Source organism: Pelodiscus sinensis, unplaced genomic scaffold (genome assembly GCF_049634645.1).
Source record: "Pelodiscus sinensis isolate JC-2024 unplaced genomic scaffold, ASM4963464v1 ctg38, whole genome shotgun sequence".
NCBI classification, from domain to species: domain Eukaryota; kingdom Metazoa; phylum Chordata; order Testudines; family Trionychidae; genus Pelodiscus; species Pelodiscus sinensis.
In genome coordinates this window covers 1,571,118-1,588,606 of record NW_027465857.1, presented here as the reverse complement: position 1 = coordinate 1,588,606, position 17,489 = coordinate 1,571,118, and the positions used below count along the sequence as shown (strand labels likewise).

The 17,489-nt window shown below is 52.9% G+C and overlaps 1 protein-coding gene across 1 annotated transcript; it reads left to right on the top strand.

The window, feature by feature from the left end:
* The first annotated feature begins 13,843 nt into the window (after nucleotides 1-13,843).
* On the top strand, nucleotides 13,844-14,966 carry LOC142823911 (uncharacterized). Its single transcript, XM_075915683.1, has 2 exons — nucleotides 13,844-14,242; nucleotides 14,438-14,966. Exons 1-2 carry the CDS (start codon nucleotides 13,897-13,899, stop codon nucleotides 14,878-14,880), a joined length of 789 nt encoding a protein of 262 aa, XP_075771798.1. The 5' UTR covers nucleotides 13,844-13,896; the 3' UTR covers nucleotides 14,881-14,966.
* The last annotated feature ends 2,523 nt before the right edge of the window (nucleotides 14,967-17,489 follow it).

Genomic DNA, 17,489 nt, shown 5'->3' with positions numbered 1-17,489 from the left:
TGTTTTCTGCTACAGGGAAAGACTGGGTCACCAATTTACCAGTGGTTCTCATGTCTATGAGATCCAGTCCTACTAATCCACATTCCTTATCTCCTTTTGAAATGCTGACAGGGCGGGCGATGAGGACGCCAGGAAATCTGTGCATTGGAGCGGGGGAGTCGTATGTCATGGGTGACCAGCTTGCTGAATATTGCAAATTGTTATCTCAGTGTCTCTCACAGGACCCCCCCAAACTGAACCAGACCCAAAGGCCAGTGAAGACGACACATGTGAGGTGCAGCCCGGTGATCAGGTGCTGGTGAAAGCCTATAGAAAACAAACCTTTGAACCAGCCTAGACTGGACCTCACATGGTTCTCTTGGAAACTCCTTCAGCGGCCCGGGTCACTGGAATTCTGGTTCGGGTGCACCTGTCACGAGTAAAAGTATACAAGGGTGACACTCAACATAGGGCACAATAATCTCTGTTTACCCTATGGACTCCTTGAGGGCCATTCTCAATATTGTTAAGTGTTTTCATTTGATATTCCCAGTTTAAAATTGATGTAGGAATTTTTTGTGATCTACTAATTGTTTTGAGTGGTTTCTGAGACTTGAAAGTTCTTTTAGAGGTCTCATCTTAATAATGCTGCCGTGGCTTTCAGTGTTTTATTGATGTAGTCACCTGGGGAGGAGCCACTGGATCAGTTGTAAATGCCATTACTCAAGCTATCAAATCTCATAATAGGGACGGGGTTGAAAATTTGTTAGTAGCAGGGATGACAGTTTATAGTGGTGAGAGTAGAGCTCATGTCTAAGCAAGTTAGATATCACCTTAACTCAGCAACATAGTTGGTTAGTTCCTCACTGTTGTACTCAGCCATCTATTAAAAACTACTAAAATGTCTGAGCAAGCATTGGTCTGGAATGGTGTTATCATACTGGCATGGTGTTAACATGAAAGTTGCAGCCCTGATAGGAGACTTGCTCGTGTCACAGGTGCCCTGTTGGGTGAGAGCCGCAGTTCTCAAAGACTGAATGTCTTCACCTTGCATGATGGCAGGGGAGTGGTCTCTATTGATAACGGGCATTTTGGAATGATCATTCCATCTTTGGAGAGGTGTTAATTCCTGTGGGTTGGTCTCCTGGATTGGAGGCTCAGCCCTTCCACCCACTCCCATTCTCATGTCATAGACACCTGTGTAGCTGAGTATGTAATAATGGCTGGAGATAACTATATAGCTTTCCCAATGGCCCAATGTTCCATCCTGGGAGGATGGGTTTTGCATATAAGAAACATGGAGTCAGGACAAGCCCTATCTCAAATGTTGGGACCTGACTTAATGGTGCATGTAATGTTTCATTTACTGGATGATATAACAGTGAAGAAAGAATCTACTAACTGGTGTGGATTTGGGTATTTAGCTTTGGAAAGTAAGCCTGGCTTGAACATCTCGTTCTTCCTATTGTGGAAGATATTATGAAAGAAGTGGTAAGGCAATTACAGTGATTCAGTGGATAGAAGGGTTTGCTATTGTGGGAACAGAGATTCCCTGGGGATGGATTTCAGTTGTGTTTTCGCAATGGATATGGGGACGACTTATTACTTTTAGTGTAGATACCATTATGTATTAAAGGTTGAATGTATTGTTTAATTCTGTTACCAAAACTGCAGTTAATTAAGTGTTGATAAGGTCAATTATAGCTCCTAATAAATACAAGGAAGTGGTGTTAGTGGGGTCTAAGAATTGTTCTTAGCCCCAAAACCAAATGGGGGAGCTGAAGGGTATGCATGTGCTCATTTTAAACAAAATGTGGTTTGGAAAGTAGATATGCATAAAGAAGCATGCGGTGGCTCACCACCCTAGCAACAGCCTAGAAAAGGCCAAGGGGAGGGGGGTGAACTCAACATGTGGAGTGGAGAAGTACAAGCATGTGACAGACAAAGGTTGAATCTGATTGGTTTAGAAGTTTGTGTTATATAACTTGTTATGTAACCTGTTATGTAACTGCCATGTGCTATAAAACAGCAAGGGGAGGGGCTCCTTGCTCGAGGGGCTCTGGCTGATTTTAGTACCAGGGGCTCTCCCCTTGTGCACATTGAATAAAGTCTTGTTGAATTGAATTGAAGTATGGAAGACCCTTGATTCTGCCCAGCACCTGACACTCTGGGAACCACAAAATCCCAACAATCTTAAAAAAAGCCATAGTCCAAAAATAACTATCTTATTGAATTTATGATCCTAATATTTGTGCTAAGGTGCTCCAATACACAGATGATGAGCACAGTATAAATACCTGCCTAGACCACACAGACATTCACGCTGTCCCTCTGTAGTGCACACTGGAGTGTTTCTAAAGGTACAGTGATTGCCTTTGATCTAGTGTATTAGAGTATCAGTGATCTTGATGTATTTACAGATTAAAGGAACATATCTGCCATCTCTAAGTCCAGTGGAACCATTAATGTTATGGAGTCTCCTGAGATGATGGACTATCAGGCATTGTTGCCACTGATATTTCTGTAATAAATACTGCCTCTTCATTCTGGGAGAGGCACATGCATAGGGAATTTAACTAGCTTTAATACAATAGGCTCAAATTGCCAAAGAATGTTTGTGCATCAGTGTGAAATCAGAAATTCAGGGAGGGGGTGCTTTCTCTGTCAAAGGTAGGGTTGCCAGGTGTCCGGTTTTGAACCGGACAGTCCAGTATTTGAGCTTCTGTTTGGGAAACAAACTGAGAAAATATAAATGAGAAAATAGAAATGTCTGATATTTTCTAAATCAGATGTAATATAGATTGTCATGTAATGTCAAGTGTGTCCAGTATTTTTGTTGAAAGCATCTGGCAACCCTAGTCAAAGGGCAGAACCAGGGGGCTGACAGAGCAGGTAGTGGGAAGCTGGGTTGCATTTGATATACATCAGCCAATCAAAGACAAACAGCTTTTAAAGTGCTGAAAGACTGAGCCAGCCCCTGTTATATGCTGTGTAATAGGCACACTGGGATCTAACTGGGAACATTCCATATAAGCTGTATTAGACCCTGGATAAGTCTCTTGGCCTGGTTTTGAGGCCATATATCACAGCTCAAATTAAGATAAAATGCCTTAATTACCAGGCCTATAGCTACCTGAGCTGTCCCTAGGCTGTATATTATTTTGAAAGGGATCAGGCCTCAGCTGTACCATGCTCTGTGACAGTGGGGTACAGAGAAAAGCTACTCTTTCTAAATCCTGACCAGGGAGGGAGGAAAGTGACTTTCACATGGGTCTGTCAGTCTGGCTGGGGATGAACAATAAATGTTAATTGCTGGCCTGCTAAGGTCACCAGACTGGAATAATTTCCTGCCTTGGTGCCCTGGCCCACTGCTTCAGAGCCAGGGACTAGGCCAATTATCATTAATGACTTAAATACCAGCCCATTCAAGACAGAGAACAAAAAATCTTAGCCATGCTGCACAGCTGCCAGCAGCTAGCTATATTTGGCCCGTTTACATTCCAGAGGCCAATCTGAAACTGAAATCTTGGCCTAAACAAGCAAACACCAACCAAGTACTGACAAAGTGCAGAATGGCTCAGGCAGTGGTTGCCACAGCCAGCCAGCTCCTCTCACCTTTAGATTTCCCTCTCCCTTCTGGCTGGGCAGCTGGAGGCATGGCTGCATTTCCCCTGGGTCTGACCAGGCATTTTACAATCCTGCCAGAGAGCAAGTTTAAAAAAATTAAAACAAAAAACCAACAACAAAACCTCTCCTCTCCCCCACCCCCCTTCAGTTTAATCTGATAGACCCTTTCAGAAGAGGTTTTCTCCAGTGCCTTGCCCCCTACTGTGACTGGCCTCTGCACCTGGGCCCCATGTCTCCAGCACAAGGCAGGGCTTCAGGGCCTCTGCGGCTCTCTGCTGAGCATGAACACAGCCATGGGGAATAAATAACAAACCTCCACATGAAAAAACAGGCCTTTACAGCACAGCAAAAAGTCAAGTAAAGAGGGGGAGGCATATGTCTGACTGATCCCCCCCCCCCAACAGCATTGCGGAATTACCCATTACAGGAGGGTGCATGGCTACTGTCACATTACCGAATTGGAGGGAAGCAGCCAGATCGCTGCTGCACCCCTAGGTGGGGGTGTTGGCCCCAGAAATTGGTATAAAAGGGAGCCATGTGGGGTATTGAATGGGAGCTTGTTGTTTGCTGATCCTGTGTATGCTATTTATGTGAGTGTATAATGTCTGTGTGAGTAGATAGGAATCTGTGTGGAAGCTGAATATTTCTGTGAATGTGGTTAAGCATTGCTATGGACAGGCTGAGTAGCGAAGCCCTGTGGAACAATGGCACTTGATGGGCCAAGGACACACCTAAAGCAGGAGGGTGGAGACCCAAGAGCTGCCAGCAGAGAGAGGCTGAGGACCAGGTGACCGGCTGAGGCCAGGAAGGGGGTATAAAGAGGCCATGTGGTCGATGCCATTTTGTTCTCAGCTCAGCACTTCATCCCAGAGGCAGCACTGCAGGGATTGAAGAGCCCAGAAGACCTGTGAACCCATCCTGATCGTAGGATGTGCAACAAGAACTTTTAAACCAGCAGCTGCAACATCTCTGCTAGAGCCTGCATCGAGGACTGGGAGATTCGGTGCATGTAATGTACTGTACTTTAATAACCTTACTCTCAGGCTTTTCTTTCTTGTGTTAATAAACCTTTAGTTGTTAGATGCTAAAGGATTGGCCCAGCGTGATTTGTGGTAAGGTCCAGGGGGTAAATTGACCAGGGATCTGTGGCTGGTTTCTTGGAACCGGACAGAACTTGTTCGGGGTAGGTGGGATTGGGTGCTAGGACCCCCCACCTGTGTATAGGCCCAGAGCCATCTAGGGCACAGATATTGCTGGGGTGTCGGAGGGGTTTTGCTCATGAGGCTTCAGGCAGGCTGCTGAAGCGCTCTGTGGGACTGGTTTGTGGCCTGTTTGGAGAGGTCACCAGTCTGGGGGCTGTAAGGAGCCCCAGATTTGAGCAATTCGCCCTGAGCGGACGCCCTCAGCTGTGCTCAGACACGGCCCGGTCTGTCACAGCTACTAATAACTGAGCTACAATGACTCTTCCCCTCCCCCATGGGAAAAAGAGTGCCACTGACTACAAGGGGAACAGATGGATTTTCCATGAGCAAAAGCTGTGACTTCCTTTCAGTCAAATGTGTGAGCGCCTCAGAGCCATGCTTATAAAATATTAAATCCATTGCATTTGCTAGGACAGTGAAGGTACATCTACACTGCAATGCTATTTCGGGATACCAGAGTATCCCAAAATAGCTATCCCATGTCGTCACAGCAAGCCCATTATTTCGGGCTCGCTATTCCAACGTCCCTGTAAACCACATTCCATAAGGAGTAAGGGACATTTTGGAATAGCGCTTTATTTTGAAATTTGGTGCTGTGTAGACAGCACCAAATGATGAAATAAGCTATTTCGAAATAGCATAGAAATAAGATATGCAATTTGCATAGCTCAAATTGTGTATCTTATTTCGAATTACGGTGCAGTGTAGACACACCCCGAGGATTCAGTAGGAAAGTGATTCTGCATATTTTGCAGAGAGGAAAAAAATAGTCCAACAGGGCAATACAAACATGCAGCAATTGACAAGCAAAATATGCCTTTGTTTCATGTTATCCCAAAGAAACTGAGTTTTTTCCCCTTCAGTTGGCTCCATGTCTGCAAGATGCAAAGGTAAAATATTAAATTGCACTTAGAGCAGCAATCTCTCATCACAATGGTGATTATAAGAAAGGAAGTTGACAAGAGTGTATCCAGTTTACAGGGCAAATACATTTAGGAGGTTATTCACACAAAGCAGTGCAAGCCTCTGGGGTTATTTAGGGTAGCAATGCACTACACGTGGAAAGAACCGAGTACTGAGAAGATGGTACTGTAGTAGTTAATTAGGGAGCTTGCCATTTTAATTCCTAATCTCTAAGGTGACCATCCGTCCTGTTTTTAATGGGACAGTCCTGTATTTAATCCCTCTTGCAGCTGTCCTGACTTTTTTTTTTTTTTTAAACTGGCAAATTGGCCCATATATTCCACTCTGGCGCTCCCCCTGCTGGCCAGTCGGCATCAGCACAGCTGCAGCAGCCTCCTGTTTGTGACTGGCAGGTGACTCCTGTAGGCAGTGGCCAGCAGGTGGCGTTCTCAAGCAGGGTGCAGAAGCCGGTAGGAGGAGAGGCAGCCTATGTGTTTGGTAGAGGGAAAAGGGTGTGGGGATGAGTGGCAGGTGTGTATCACCCCTCCCCATCTGCACCCTTGTCATGAACAGGAGGAGTACTGACCAGCACCCAGTGACTAAGGGGTTAACTCAGGTAGCTAGCAAAAATGTTGGATATAGGTCCCTTGCCTGCTTTCTTTGAGAGAGAGAGTTAGGGTATGTCTACACTGAGGGTACGTCTAGACTACATGCCTCTGGCGACAGAGGCATGTAGATTAGGCTACCAGACATAGAAAAATGAAGCGGCGATTATTTAAATCGCCGCTTCATTTTCCTATGCTTGGTAGCCTAATCTACATGCCTCTGGCGACAGAGGCATGTAGTCTAGACGTACCCTAAGGGGCAACCTCATTCCAGGAGGTTTAACTGGTAATTCAAAGTAAGGGGTTTATTTCGGAATGGCCCTTCTCTGCCGCGTGTAGACGCGGGCAGTTATTCCAGGCTAGTCAATTTCCAAAATGGCGACCGCCCGGAAACATGCTAATGAAGCACGGGATATTTAAATCCCGGGCTTCATTTGCAATTTCGGTCGCCCGCATTAGCCTCCCTAGTTCGAACTAGGGGGCTAGTGTAGACATACCCTTAGACCGGGAGTTGAGACACACAGATGGCTACATCTACATTGCGCATTCTTGCGCAAGAAGATATGCAAATGAGGCATGAATATCACCGTGATTCATTTGCATACCTAATAAGCTGCCCTTTTTGCGCAAGGGACTTTTGTGCAAGAAGGAGTAGTCTACACTGCTCTCTTGATTGGTTTTCCTGGCCCCCTGGCTGACACCTTTGCTAGGTAACTGAGTTAACCCCTTAGTCACCAGGTGCTGGTCAGCACTTCTCCTGTTCATGACAACCCTAAAGCAATATTCCCCAAGGAGGGGGGCCTGCCAGCCCTTTCAGTCTGCGGGACTGAAGCCACAATCCCTGGCACTTTCTGTGGGGCTGAAATCTTGATCCCCAGTGGCTCTTCCCACACTGAATTCCCAGTGCCCTGATGCTGAAGCCCTGACCCGTGGTGCACTCCCTGAATTCCCAGTACCACCCAGGCTGAAGCCCTGAACCCCAGCGTGCCCCTCCCCTCTAGGTAGCAGCCCTGATCCTCAGCATGCCCTCCTCCCCAGCTGAAACCCCGATCACCTGCACTCCTCTCCCACCAGGGCTGAAGCCTCAATCCCTGGCAATCCCTGCAGGACTGAAAGCAGGAGCTGAAGTCCCAATCCCCACTGAGCTGAAGATGGGAGCAGCAGGGCTGAATCCTGGATCCCTGAAGCTTCCCAGGCAGCAGAAGCCCCCGAGCCCATAGGCAGAGCTGGGGATGTTGCCCCCTAAACTTCACTGGAAGCGCAGGGCAGTCCTGGGGACAGACCACACCACCTCGCCCCACCTGCTGGCCACTTTGGAGGTGGGAAGCCGGAGGTGGGCAGGGCAGGGCAGGGCAGGGCAGCTGCTCCTCTGGCTGGTGTCATGGCACAGGCAGCCATGCTGTTCCCTTTTCACCTGCTACTACTGCTGGTGCAGGGGGTTGAAGTTGCCCCTCAGCTCCCAGTCCCTTTTTCTCACACAGCTGGTAAGAGCGGCAGGGGTGGGGCACCTGGCTCCATGGCAGCCCTCAGGGAACAGGGGGACCACAAAGCCCTCCTGGCACACAGCCTCTCAATACCTCTTCTATAAACCCCGAGTTACCTCTGGCTGCATACAGCCCCTAGCTACCCCCTCCTGGCCTCCTGAGCTACCCCCTGGCTGCATACAGCCCCTAGCTACCCCTCCCTGCCCCCCAAATTACTCCTTGGTTGTACACAGCCCCTAGCTGCTCCCTCCGATGGGGTAAACACAAACATTAAGTTTTCTTCTCTACCCTATGAAACTTCTGATATGCAGTGCGGATTTCTATATCAATTGATTGAGAAGCATTCTCTTAGGGTATGTCTACACTACGAAGTTAATTCGAAATAACAGCCATTAGTTCGAATTAACTTTAATAGCGTCTACACAGGCAAACCGCTATTTTGAAATAAATTCGAAATAGTGGAGCCCTTATTTCGAATTTGGTAAACCTCATTCCATGAGGGCTGTGTCTAGACTGCAGGGTTTTTTCGAAAAAAGTAGCCAGCCCTCCACCGCTCCCCAGGAGCAGTCTGCCAGCTCCCAGGAGCCTGACAGGGGCTGGAGAAGGCGGGAGCCTTCCTCGTCCAGGGTGGAGATCATGGACCTTATTCAGGTTTGAGGGGGATGCCCCCAATGTCCATAATCTCTGCGCTAGACGGAGGAACGCAGCCGTGTATGGTAGGATAGCTGCCAGCCTGGCCACCAAAGGCCACATGCAAACCCAGGAGCAGGTTAGCATGAAAGTCAGGTTGGTCCAGTGAGACCCCCAACCCTGAGCCTCCCCTCCCCCTTCTTCCCTTTGCTTCCCCCTTCCAGCTCCCTCCTCCCAGGTTTCCCCCTCCCCTCTCCCACCTCCTTTTCTCAGTCTCCCCAGAGGTTCATCCCCCCCCGTTTTGTTCAATAAAGCCAGTTTCTATTTTTGAACATACGTGTCTTTTATTTGACGTCAGGAAGGGGGGCTAGGGAGGGGTAAGTGGAAGGACGTGAGGGAGGAATGGAGCTTGAGCCCCCGGGGGGGAGGACCGGGGAGGCTCTGAGGGCTTCTCGGGGTGGACGCTCTCCCTCAGGGCCTCCTGGATCCTGACCGCCCCCCGATGGACCCCCCGGATGGCACCCTGCAGCAACGACCCCATGAGACTCACCGGTGTGCCCAGGGGCAGCTCTGGCTCCATGTGGCCAAGTGCTGTGGTGTCCCGTGTTCGGGCACTCAGGGCACTCCAAGCCAGGACTGCTTTGCTGTCCCTCATCGAGGTAGACAAGCAAGCGGGGAACCCTGAGAACTGTCTGTTCGGGGTGGGGGTAGGGTCCCTTTAAGCACGGAGCTCATTTGGCCTCTGGCAGCAGCCCCACACACTAAGTCCTAACCTGATGCCCTGCTGGCACTGGTTCCGGACAGCCTTAACTTCAGTTCAGGGTCCACTCAGTGTGGACGTGCTATTTCAAAATAGTTTGTGTATAGATGCGTTATTTCGAATTGGCTCAATTCGAATTCACTATTTTGAATTAACTTAATTCAAAATAGCACTGTAGTGTAGACATACCCTTAGGCTGTGTCTACATTGGCGCCCCTTTCCGGAAAAGGGATGCTAATGAGACCAGTCGGAATTGCAAATGCCGTGGGGGATTTAAATATCCCCCGCGGCATTTGCATGAACATGGCTGCCGCTTTTTTCCGGCTTGGGGTTTTGCCGGAGAAAAGCGCCAGTCTAGACGGGATCTTGCGGAAAATAAAGCCTTTTCCGGAAGATTCCTTATTCCCGCGGCATTTGCAATTCCGACTGGTCTCATTAGCATCCCTTTTCCGGAAAGGGGTGCCAATGTAGACACAGCCTTAGTGACAAGCTTGTTGGGCTTGCGCAGACAATGCCAATACAAATTCCGGTGGTGCTAAAACGTGCTGGGAAAACAATGTATGGTAAAAACCTCTGTGTCAAACTAGAGGAAAAGATCTTAGGCTTTGGTTGTGGTGCTCACATCATTCATAATTCCTGCCAGCAGCAGCTGACGGTCTACCAATTGTTTTGGAATCCTTTGTGGTGAAAGTTTATAAATACTTTCATATTTACACTATGTTGAAAAATTGAAAGACGTCAATTTGTCATCTCTGAGTATTTTCAATTACTAGAACAAGGCAGCACACAGTTACTTTCTCTTGGCCCAGTGCTAGACAGAAGGTTGTTGATTTGTGATGGGCACAAGGCATATTTTCTCACTCAAGACATATGCCCAACACTGTTCAAGAAAGTCTTCAGTGACCCTTGCACAGAACTGGGGCTTGTTTTGGCAATCAAGAAAAACAACTCATCAGTGATAGAAGTTGCACTGCACATTCATACCCTTCAAAATAATTTCACGTGAGGTTCAGAGAAAGATCGTCCACATCACACAGAAAAACCTGCTGCAGTCTTTGGGTGGGGGGGGGGGGGGGGGGGGGTGCGGAATTAAGGAACAGGAATTTTACAAGGCAGTCAAGAATTTTTATTCAACATGTATGAAGTAGTTGGAACACAGGAAACCTGCCTTTGAGTGCACAGAAAAGCTTGAGAAGCATGCCAGTGTGGGATAATGTACAAAGCAGTCTTGCCTTTGCCACACAAGAATTCCCACCCTATGTTTGATAGATGAGAATTGTCTTTTTGATGAATGGACACATGCAAAACCAATAATCTCCTATCACATGTCTCACTGGAAGGCTCAGAAAACCCCCATTTCTGAAAGGGGGTGGAACGCTTTTCAAAAGATGGACAATAAGGCAATAGAATACTCAGATCTAGCAAAGGCCATTGAGTTCATTTTGTGTTTGCTGGGCACCAGAGCCCTTGTTGAACATGTCGTTTCAGTAATTAATGCAGTTTGGTCACATCTTGGTGTTTCTACCATGAATTCTATTTTTTCCTGTGTGAGTGAATTTTGCCCTAGACCAGTGGTTGGCAACCTTTTTAAACCAAAGAGGCAAACTACATCAAAATTCATAACAAGTGATCAACAAAGAGCTGTATAAGAATGCCCATTTGCATGACTGAAAATATGCAACTTAATATTATTGATGATTGACAATGATTAATAATAGCATAAATGAAACATACTCACCGACTTTATTTAATGGGACTTCTGCTGCTGCATCTTTTTGCACAGTTCTTTGAAGTTTACATCGTAACTGGTCAAATCCAGCTTCATGCAGGCATTCAGGTTGTGTTCTGTCAATCTTATGGCAGGGGGCTGGTGATGTGGGGGTGCAGGAGTCTGGGTGGGGGGTGTATGATGGACTCAGGGCACAAGGTTGGGGTGTGTGGGGGTGCAGGAGTGTTATGGCAGGGGACGGAGATGTGGGGGTGCAGGAGTCTGGGGATATGAGAGGCTCAGGGCAGGGGTTCAGGTGTATGATGGCGTAACGGGCTCCGCCCTTCTTATGAGCATACTGCGGAGTCCAAGGGGGGGTCTTGTAGTCTCTACCCAGTTGTCTGCAGGAGAGAAAGTGTCCAGTATGTGGCCTGGGACCAGACCTCTTCTTACCCCCTGTTTGTGGCTACAGGGGGCCGGGGGGGAAGGCCCGCCCACTTCTCTGGGTCCTGGCCCAGGGACCCTATAAGTAGCAGTTACCTGCTGAGTCTCAAAGTGGTTGGTTGCTGTCACGTCCCTGGGCCACTTCCCCGGGAATCTGTGTCATTCAGCCCTTTCTCTTGGGCCTTGTGGTCAAGTCCTCCTTGTCCAGAGTTCTGCAAGAGTTGCTGTTGGCTTACTGACTAGTCTTCAGCCATGGGACCTGGTTCTGACCAGGTACGAAGTCCAGCTCCCACTCAGAGCTGTCTGGAGTGCTGCTGTTTCCTCCGTCAACCCTTGGGTCTACCTGGGTCAAGCTCCAGAAAAGAACTGCCAATCGCTGGCCTAGTAGCTTCTTTTATATCAGCCTGCTGCACCCTGATTGGCTGCAGCAGAGGCTGCCACTCTGTTCTCCTTGGAGGACCTCTCTTCTGCTCCTGTTGCTGTGCAGGGTGCAGAAAGGCCTCCAGCAGTGATATCGGGGCCTTGTCCACCCCATCACAGATGGGCTTAGGGCACAAGGTTGGGGTGTGGGGGGTGCAGAAGTATTATGGCAAGGGGCTGGGGATGTGGGGGTGCAGGAGTCTGGGGATGTGGGGGTATGAGGGACTCAGGGCAGGGTGTTCAGGTGTATGATAGGCTCAGGGTTGGTGTGTGCAGGGGTGCAGGAGTGTTATGATGCTGCAGCCAGATGGGGGGCTGGGCTCAAATTGGACTTGTTGGCCAGGCTTCATTTTTCAATAAAGTAAAATATTATGTCTGTCCGGGCGAGGGTGCTTCCCCCCCCCCCCGCCCCTCTGACCCCAAAGAGTTATGGGGCAGGGCAGAATGGCTCACGTTAATTTCACTGAGCCTCTTCTCCTCGCCCGCTTTTCCTTTATTCTGGGCCCACCACTCGGGGTAGGGATCCCGCGTACCAAGGGGGGGGACCCTCGGCACAGTTAACCCCCCCCCCCCCGCAACTTCCCGGGGCCCACTGACTGTCTGTGGCCTTACGTATAGTTCGTCTCTAATCGGGCATCCAGTCCCAGGTATTGGAAGGTTTCTCGCAATGTCTCAGCTCCCTTGGTATTGACTAGGGTCCGCTTGGATTAGGTAGGGGGCTCGGGCCCTCCCGCACTCCCGAGTCCCAGCCCCAGGACCCTGAGGGTAGGCCGTCAGGCCCTTACCTGAATGGCGAGGATCGGTTCGCGGTCTCCTCACCACCCCTCTCAGGGGTTTGGTTTGTTAGCCATCCATTCCAGCGCACCCCATCCTGGGTCTCCTTCCTACCTTCCTAGACGCTCTGTTGGCGCAGCGTCCGCCTCCGGGGCGACGGTAACCTGGCAAGCGCCTGCACACAGATCCGTGGTTCAGGAAGGGGGTCTAGCAAGCCAAGCTCACTGCGCGCTCCCCCGTCAGTTCGGGGCTCCTGGGTCTCATCGGGGCAGCCCCCGCGCCTCGACCACCCTCGTCCAGGCCCTGGGCGTCTGCAACGCCCCCTGGCTTGGGCCCGGGGTTGTCTGCTGCTTCTGATGAGCCACCGGCGTTCCTGGCCTCCTCTGCACAGACGCCTCCGTCCCCGGCTGGTCCGGTCCGGATCCCGGCGTCCCCAGACACTTCTGCCCTCTGGCCGCCGGCTTCGGCTGTCTCCTCCAGGGCCTTGGCGTCTCCCATCACTCCTCCCACCGTCTTGGCGTCCCCCCTCCCCAGCTGAGTCAGTGCCGCATTTAAACGCAGCCGCCGGCTTGCCGCGCATGCGCAGCAGCACCGGAGGGAGCTACTCCACTCACTATTCCCGGTGCGTGCTGCAGGCATGCCCGGGTTCGGTGAGGGGGACGGGAATAGCCCGTCACAATGTCCAACACAAAAGGTGTCTTTATTAATGGCAGGGGTGAGGAACATTTTTTGGATTGAGGGCCACTGACCCACAGAAAAATCAGTCAGGGTATGTCTACACTACAAAGTTAGTTTGAACCAACGTCCGTTAGTTCGAACTAACTTTCCTAGGCGCTACACTAGCGCTCCGTTAGTTCGAACTTAATTCGAACTAACGGAGCGCTTAGTTCGAACTAGGTAAACCTCATTTTACGAGGATTAAGCCTAGTTCAAACTAGCTAGTTCGAATTAAGGGGTGTGTAGACCCTTAATTCGAACTAGTGGGATGCTAAGGCTTCCCAGGTTTCCCTGGTGGCCACTCTGGCCAACACCAGGGAAACTCTATTGCCCCCCTCCCGGCCCCGGAGCCCTTAAAGGGCCACGGGCTGGCTACACACTTTGTGCCAGTTGCAAGGCTGCAAGCACCCGTGCCTGCACAGCCTGCACCTGCCACACAATGAGCCAGCCATCCGAGGGCTCCCAGCCCTCCACTGCTCCCCAGGACCAGCCTGGCAGCTCCCAGGAGCCTGCCCGGGGGCGCAAAAGGCGGGCGCCCGCCTGGTCAAGTGCGGAGATCGTGGACCTCATCGAGGTTTGGGGGGAAGCCTCCAATGTCCACGATCTCCGCACTAGCCACCGGAACGCAGCCGTCTACAGCCGCATGGCTGCCAGCCTGGCCGCCAGGGGCCACCAGCGCAGCCGGGAGCAGGTGCGCTGCAAAATAAAGGACTTGCGGCAGTCCTACTCCCGGGCCTGCCTGCCAGGGGCCGACCCGGAGGCCTGCCCCCACTTCCATGCCCTGGACCGCATCCTGGGGGCTCATGCCGTCCCTGCCCCCCGGGATGTGATTGACCCCGGGGCAGAGGGCCCGCTCCTGGACACAGAGGAGGAGGAAGAGGGCTCTGAGAGCCAGGAGCCTGCCGCCAGCCTGCCCAGGACCCGGGACCCCCGAGGCACGCCACAGAGCCGCTCGCCTGCGTCGTCTGAGGCCGGGGAGGCGTCCACCTGTGAGTACCCTCGTGTTCCCCTTATGTGTACGGGGGGGCTGGGGCGAGAGGGAGCCCCGGGACCGTGCGCCTGGGCCTTGCCCACCACAGGCAGCAGCTGGGGATCCTGCAGGGGCCCTGGCCTTGCAGAGGGGAGCTGGGTTTCACACACCTGGGCCCCTGGGGTAATTGACCGCTGGTCTTCTTGCACCACAGCCGCAGCACCTGGGACTGCAGGGCACACCACCCCGCCTGCAGCAGCCGCCCGCGCCCGGGCAAGCAGGACAGCCAGGAACCAGGAGGACTACCAGAGGCGGCACCTCCGGTTCCTGGATCGACAGCTCCGTCTCCAGGACCACTGGGTCCAGGAGGACCTCAGGCTGCGCCGGAGGAGTCTGGAGGCCCTGGAGGAGCAGGGCCGTGCCCTGCGAGGCCACCTCCAGAGCCTGCTGGACCGCTTCCCATTTCCTCCTCCCCCTGCTCCCCCTCTTGCTCCCCCTGCTCCCCCTGCTCCCGCTCCTGCTTCCGCTCCTGCTTCCGCTCCTGCTTCCTCCACACCCCCTGTCCCTCCTGCCCCCCCCTCCACAACCATTCCCCACCGACGCCCCCGGACCCGCAGTGTGGCGAGACGGGAGAGGCAGCCAGACTCCCACCCCTGAGCTTTCCTTTCCCTTCCTCCCTTCCCTCCCCTTCCCTTCCCTTCCAGCTCCCTCTTCCCAGGTTTCCCCCTCCCCTCTCCCACCCTTATTCCTCCCTTCCCGCACCCAGTTATGTTCAATAAACAGATGTTTTTGTTTGAAAAACAGGTGTCTTTATTGTACAGTAGGTAGGGAGGGGAAAGGGGAAGGGGGGTAGGGTGGAAGAAGGCCCCAGAGGGGCATGCAGGGAGAGGTCAGTCCTCCTCCTCCTCCACCAGGAAGCTCTCCCGCAGGGCTTCCCGGATCCGGATGGCCCCCCGCTGGGCTTCCCGGATGGCGGCGGTGCGGGGCTGACCGTAGTGTCCAGCCATGCGGTCAGCCTCAGCCATCCAGGCTGGCAGGAAAGCCTCCCCCTTCCGCTCACACAAATTGTGGAGCACACAACATGCCGCCACCACGGGAGGGATGTTGTGCTCAGCCAGGTCCAGACGGGTGAGGAGGCATCGAAAGCGGGCTTTCAGTCACCCGAAGGCCCCCTCCACCACGATGCGGGCCCTGGTCAGCCTGGCATTGAAGGCCTGGCGGGAGGGATTGAGGTGCCCCGTGTAGGGCTTCATGAGCCAGGGCTGAAGTGGGTAGGCGGCATCCCCCACCAGGCACACGGGCATGTCCACGTCCCCGACCCTGATGTGGCGGTCGGGGAAGAAGGTCCCGTCCTGCAGCCACTGGCACACGGAGGAGTTGCGGTACACCCGTGCGTCGTGTGCTTTGCCGGACCAACCCACATTAATGTCCGTGAACTGGCCCCGGTGGTCACACACGGCCTGCAGGATGACGGAGAAGTACCCCTTTCTGTTGACGTACCGGGATGCCTGGTGTTCCGGGGCACGGATGGGGATGTGCGTCCCGTCGATGGCCCCCCCGCAGTTGGGGAAGACGAGGGCGCCGAATCCCCGGATGACGGCGTCCGGGTCGGCGAGGCGGACCACCCTGCAGAGCAGCACCCGGTTGATGGCCTTGACCACCTGCGGAGAGAGACACAGCAAAGCGCCAATCAGTGGGGCGCCCGGGTGGCTGGGAGCGTGCGTGCCCTGGCAGTGCCCCGCGCCCCACTCCCGGAATCAACCCCCCTGGCGGCGTGTAGTACGGCCGGGACAGCCCGACCCCTCTGGTGCGGGGCGAATTCGCCTCCTCCCGCCCCCTTTTTGTCCCTTGGGCGGCCCATCCCCTCCTCGCAGCCCCCCTCTCCCCCCGGCTCGGTGGCCGACGAGTGCCATACCTGCATGAGCACCGCTCCGACGGTGGATCTCCCCACGCCGAACTGGTTCCCGACGGATCGGTAGCTGTCCGGCGTGGAGAGTTTCCAGAGGGCCATGGCCACACGCTTCTGGAGGGGGATGGCGGGTCTCATGCGAGTGTCCCTTCTTTGCAGGGCAGGGGCGAGCCACTCGCAGAGCTCCAGGAAGGTGTCCCTCCTCATCCTAAAGTTCTGGGTCCACTGTCGGTCGTCCCAGCGCTCCAGGACGATGCGGTCCCACCAGTCGCTGCTGGTGTCCAGACGCCAGATGCGGCAGGGCACGCCGGTGCCGGGGCGCCGCCGCGGCTCCTCCACGGCCCCCAGGGCGGCCAGGCGGAGAGGCAGGGGGCTGACGTTCACCAGGTGGTGCCAGGCAGCCTCGAGCCATTGCTGGCAGGCTTGCAGCAGCAAGTCCAGAAAGTGCACCAGAAGGTGCAGGGCGAGCTGTGGCTCCATGTTGCCACCTGCGGCGGCCCCCCCGAAGGGAAGCACCGACACAGACGGGCACAGAGACCAACGCTTTGCTGTCCCTCGGCGAGGTTGGCAAGCAAGCAGGAAAAGCTGAGAACCGGCTGTCCAGGGGGGTCCCTTTAAGCACGAGCCTCAGATAGCCTCAGACAGCAGCCACACAAAGCAACTACTGACCTGATGCCCTGCCAGAACCGGTTTCAGCTGCCCTTAAATGCCCCCCTGCATCCAATCAGTGTGGACGCGCTAGTTCGAACTAGCAAAACGCTAATTCGAACTAGTTTTTAGTTCTAGACGCGCTAGTTCGAATTAGCTTAGTTCGAATTAACTAATTCGAACTAAGTTAGTTCGAACTAGCGCTGTAGTGTAGACATACCCTCAGGGACCACACAAGTGAGAAGCAAAAAAACAAAAAAAACCTCCAAAAAAACCCTCCAAAAAACCCCAACCCTCATTGATGTGGCCCCCAACTGAGACACCTCACTGCTCTGGTGCTCCCACTCCACAGTGGGGTGAGGGGCAGGGAGGACTGAGTTTTAAGGCCTCAGGCTAGATTTACTCTTCTGGGGTTCCAGGGTTAGTGGATTTTGTGGGGCCCCACTAGGCCTGGCTCCAAGGATCAGGGCCTGGCTCCAAGACCACTATTGCTTGTTTGTTTGCCCCGCCCTGAACCCATGACGGGGCTCTGAGACTAGTTGTAGGGAAGGAGTGAGCCGCCCATGGCCCGAGACGATTATACTGCCACAAGGTTTTTGAAATCCTTTCCACGGTCTTAATAAGTGGCAGTGCCACCCTGCCCAGGGTGTTTGTCATGAAAGTGTCCACCATTGGGTCAGACTCTTCCTGGACCTCCTCCGCCTGCACC

Coding starts and splice junctions, on each gene's coding strand:
- LOC142823911 (XM_075915683.1), top strand. CDS start 13,897: ATGGCTGCCAGCCTGGCCGCCAGGGGCCACCAGCGCAGCCGGGAGCAG. Junction 14,243..14,437: donor GGCCGGGGAGGCGTCCACCT/GTGAGTACCCTC, acceptor CTTGCACCACAG/CCGCAGCACCTGGGACTGCA.